At 39.0% G+C, this 5,119-nt stretch overlaps 1 protein-coding gene across 1 annotated transcript in view; it reads right to left on the bottom strand.

The window, feature by feature from the left end:
• The window catches only part of LOC104497991 (pecanex-like protein 2), a gene marked incomplete at its 5' end in the record, with an annotated part of 19,491 nt that extends 14,758 nt beyond the window's left edge, over positions 1-4,733 (bottom strand). Inside the window, 2 exons of the mRNA XM_010141309.1 lie at positions 1,850-1,964; positions 4,528-4,733. Coding sequence (XP_010139611.1) covers positions 1,850-1,964; positions 4,528-4,733 — 321 coding nt within the window. The remainder of the gene's footprint in view (positions 1-1,849; positions 1,965-4,527) is intronic.
• Between the last annotated feature and the right edge of the window lie 386 nt (positions 4,734-5,119).

The raw sequence follows: 5,119 nt of genomic DNA on the forward strand, positions 1-5,119 counted from the left end.
GGTTCAATTACTATAGAATCATTTAGATTGCAAGGAAGCTTTGTAGGTAATTTAGTCCAAATCCCCTCTGCCATACACGCACACTCAAAGCAGGTATAGTTAGAGCAGGTTGCTCAGGGCCATCTCCAGTGGAGCTTTGAATATCCCCAAAGAGGGAGATTTCACAATCTCTCTCAACCAACTCTTCCAGTATTTGACCACCCTCTTGGTAGGGGGAAAAAATAAAACAAACACCCACAAAAACCATTAAATCTAATTGATCGAAGTGTAGCTTCTCATGGCTGAAAGTTGCAGCTACTGTCTCTTCTCTTGTCACTGTCTTGTCTCTGAGAAGAGTGCTCAATCTTTTCTGTAACTCACCATCAGGAAGCTGAAGATAGCAGTAAGCACTTGTAGACTTACAAAAGGTTTTAGCCTTACAAAGGCTAAAACATCCCATCTGCCTGTCCTCATACATCATGTACCTCATCCCTTGGCCACCTTTGTGGCCTCTGCTGAATTCCCATCAGCAGGTCAATGTCTATATGAACTCACTGGAAAGCTCAAAATTAAACACGGTACTCCAGAGGAGTACTCTAGGAGTCTGAATTCAACAGCTTAAGTGCTTAACTAGAAAAAAGTTATCGGGAAAAATTAATATGGCTCTCTTTCTGGCTGACAGGTACCATAATCAAGAAGAAATCATTATTATCTCCTAAAATTTCACGGTGGTGTCCTGGCAGCAAGAACTACGAGGAGGAGACTAGGTTTTACAAGACTCAACCTACATGTTTGGAGTGGAAGATCCCAAGAAGAAATGGGTTGCAGAATGGACAAATACCAGAACACTGGGGATTAGGACGGAAATGAAGTGAGAAGTATTTTACCTCATAGAAGAAAAATATTAATGTCTGTGAATTATACAAATGTCACGAAAAGGTAAAAACACTCCAGGAAACGAGGAAATAATTCTGATTCACACCAGGATTTTAATAGTTTGCAATAAATAGGGACAGGAGGTGGGGGTGGAGGGATATGGAGACAGAATGAAGTATCAAATAGCTACTTATTCAGAGATCACTAACCATCCTCTGCACTGACTGAGGCAGGAGTCCTGCAGAAAAAATAGCATGGGATCACATAATTAAAGATTTTATCACAGTACACATGGGGAGTAGCTTAAGATTACACACACAGAGTTATTCTGTTTCTTATTTTTTTAAGAATCAACTCTTCAGCTCTTCATTGGCACTTCCTATTTTTTCGTGAATAACATCTGCATATATCCCCTTCATCACTGCACCCACTATTGATTAAGAAAACACGACCAATGGCATGGAATGGACGTACATGTATTATCAGCATCATATAGACATCTCCTAGATTTAAATAATTCTAAGATTTTTTAATATATATATACACACACTCAAGAGTTGTGTTGGCTTCATTTTATAAGTCTAAGTCTAGTTAGACAAACCCAAATTATTAACGATCCAAGAGCAGATCCGTTCCAAGGCAATGAGAGGCTGCTCTGATTGCCACCGTCTCTCCCTTCTCTGAGAGCAGCAATGAAAACAAGTTGCTCTCGGCAAAATTTAAAAAGGCCATTTGAGATCTGAGGAGCAGACAGACTCCTCCTAAAAAGTGCAGAATTTTGTATACCCGTTCCAGTTTCAGCTTTGCAAACGCAAACCTTTAGGACATGGCTGACCAGTAGCAGTGGTACATGTAGTAGATCCGTAGAATGACCCTTTCTCCTCGGGACAGGCCTACACGTCAAGCAATCAGTACCTGGCAATACAAACCTCTGTGTGGTAAGCTGTGGACTGCATGAAGTGAAGACACCATTACAGAAAAAGCACATACTAACCACTGCCGAAGAGGAGTGCAAGTGCAGAGCCTGTACCCTTGAACTGTCATGAATTGTATGAGTAGAGTCACTTTGGCTGGTCTCACCAATGACACCATTACCCCCGGTGTTATTGCTGAAAAGGAAGCACAGGAAATATTAAAGCAATGCTTCTTACCACACAGGACCACAGGGAGTTTGGGGAAGAAGTTGAGGCATAACAACAGAATAGGAAGAAGCAGCACAGCACAACAAAGTGACAGCATGTTTTTCCACTCCAATGCTAAAAGCACAGGGCTGAAACATACTGTAACCCTTTTTTGCACCTCCTTACTCACCAAGAAAACTTGCTAAAAAATAAAACAATAAAAATCCCTCATCGCCCCTGATTCTGTTGCCTTAGGAAGTAGAGTATTGCTATGAGAAATACAATGACATCTCTTCAAACTCCCTATGTGTATATACTGTCATTTAGCCGGACCAACATGCACACAGATTTATTGGCACAAAATTGGTTTGGGGCTTCTCATTAGACACATAACAGTCAAATGCTGCTCCTTTCACAACATTTACTTTTTACATCCTTTGAATTACCCTTCTGTAAACATTGCTTATCTAACTGCCTGTTTATTTACAAACCTCCCATCAAACAACCACTTGAAATGCAAAACATAATGTGTATTAATATAATAATTAGACCACAAAATAAGTTGTTCTTCTGGTTTTAGCCAAGGCAAACATATATCCATTACTAATTTCATACATTATAAGGCAACTTGTTGATTGCTTTGTGGAGGCATTCAACTATTCACTAATTCTTCCTGCACATATTTTCTACTAGCTTTTCCATGGATATAAATAAGTATTTTTAGACAAGGTTTACTACCAAGAACCAACACATGTTCACTTTCTCGGGTATGAAAACAAAACTTCAGCTAAAAAAAAAAAATCAGCACTATAGTGAAATGTCAAATAGTGTGGGTTTGAGCATTTTTGTTTATGACACTGGCTTTTTTTCTTCCCAAAAACACTTCCTTTTAAAACCCTGCAGGTATAAGTTATAAAATTATTTACCTGGGGGTCTCAGTCACTTTTCCACAATTGTTTTTGTAGTTAGCTGGCTTCAAAAATCTGTTCAATCAACCTGTCAACTACCAAGGCCTGTTTAAAAAACTGTCATCTATCAAGTTAAAATACTAAGGTCTTTATTTTTTAATCAGATACTAAACAATGGACTTTTATGCCTAGCACCTCCTAGAAGAAATAGTTATATGATTTAATATGTAAGTTTTAGGGTGATTTTACCTCTACAACTTAGCCAAAACAAAGGCAGGATAATGAAAGTGGGCATTCATTTCATTAGCCAATGAATAGGAAAACACTAAGGTTCTGTTTAAATTTGAGCCAGCTGAAGACAACTGATGAGCTTCTTAAACAACTGAATGAGATACCTATGAATAGAAAATAGCTTTGTGGGCCGGCGAGAACTAAAGAGGAATAGAACCTCAATGGCATCACACAAGCCAAAATAAAAATCACACATAAGAGGCATTTCTCAGAAAAGGCTCAACGTAGGCAGACCTTGACACTCCCAGCAATGTCACTGCCAGGAGCATAGCACAGACATGAGTGTGTAAAAACACAGAAGAGCAGCAGCATAGAGGTGCACAATCTCAATACTACTTAGCTCGCACAGAGCTAGCAGTAACAACTGCAAATGCACCGAAAAATACCCAAAGTTCTTTTAAACAGAGCTCTCCACTGAATCTTAATATGTAGTTGTAATAAACCTAGTTGGTTTAAGGTTTTTTTGGACATTTCTATGCTGTCGTCACCTTTGGGTGTACCTTATTTCAGCATTTTTCATAACTTTCATAACACGTGCCACTTGCCAGCTTCATTTGTTTGTAAGGCTCAAGCCTGAAAAACCAGTAAGAGAGGTCTCCATTTATTCAAAAAAATGTACAGTGGAATATTCTACCTACACACAAATCTGGAAAATGTCAGTACTAGTGTTTAGCTCAACATTATTTTTACCTTAAATCTCAACCCAGAAACCTCCTTATTGACTTTGATTGTTTATGTGCAGCAAAGATTCAGTACTTGTGTCCTCAGTAGAGAGGCTGCAAACACCTACCAAATGCCCCTGAGAAATAAAAGCCCTTCTAGCTTTCCTCATGAACAGGACCACAGAAGCACCATGGGCAGTCATAATAAAATGAAAGGGGGAAAAGCAACTTGCACATATAAGTTTGATCTGAGAGGGAAGTTTCTATAAAGCACACAAAGGCAACATGAGCTCATGATACTAAAGCACTTTCTTTGCCAACAGGTATGTACCACTTCCTCTCCTCTTCCCAGAAGGCAAGGAAGCAGAAAACGGATTCACAGCTTCCCCAGAAAACTTCTCAGAGGTTTTCTCCAGGATCTTTTAGCAGCTCCCAGACAGGTCTCTCCTTACTGCCTTCATGGTGCCCAGCTGCTGCCCCACCCTCTGAATCAGGTGCAGCTCTGCCTGCCTCACCACAAACACACTGCAACCACCGAAAATAAAAGTGCAGAGCAGGTTTTTGAAAGTGCCATTCCTCACACAACTGTAAGGACTTTTCTTACAGTTAACAAGCATTTCTGCTATGCAGAATCATGGTGCAAACTCATGTTTTACAGAATGTGCCAGCAATGTGCAATGACAACCTTACCTAAGATTTGAGGGCTGAACCGTGTTTCCTTTTGGAACCTCTGTGTCTTTACATTGATCTCCATTTCTTCTTGAGAGCTTTTGTTGAATTACTTCGCCTTTATCAAACATAAGGTGCAGACGGTAACTGATCACCTTTATTACTGTGAAGAACACTGTCACTAAGCTGCAGTACACAAAAACTGTAACTGTATTTGCTGGAAGAGCCTACAGAAAGAAATAATAAAGACAATCATAACAGTTCAAGAAGATGCAACTAAAATTCGTAAATTCATTTTCAAACTCTATTCCTTACTGTCCCTTATTTGTACCTCTACTGAGTTTTGCAACCACAAGTAGTGCATCTTCATACAGTATACTTGAATTCTTCTCACAAAAAAGGTCTAAAGATTCATTCAAACTTTGAACAATTTACAAGATTTTTTCTTCTTTTGATTAGCTGTGGATATTACTTATTTCTTAACCAAAATCAGTAAAATTGACAAACATTGTAAAACCTCTTGAAATACTGCATTCCCAAGACAATGCAGCTGCAGCTTTTCCTAACTATGAACTTACAAAAATATAGACGTAACATGAAACATGAGTTATCT

The sequence above is a fragment of the Buceros rhinoceros genome, unplaced genomic scaffold (assembly GCF_000710305.1).
Source record: "Buceros rhinoceros silvestris isolate BGI_N320 unplaced genomic scaffold, ASM71030v1 scaffold43168, whole genome shotgun sequence".
Taxonomy (NCBI): domain Eukaryota; kingdom Metazoa; phylum Chordata; class Aves; order Bucerotiformes; family Bucerotidae; genus Buceros; species Buceros rhinoceros.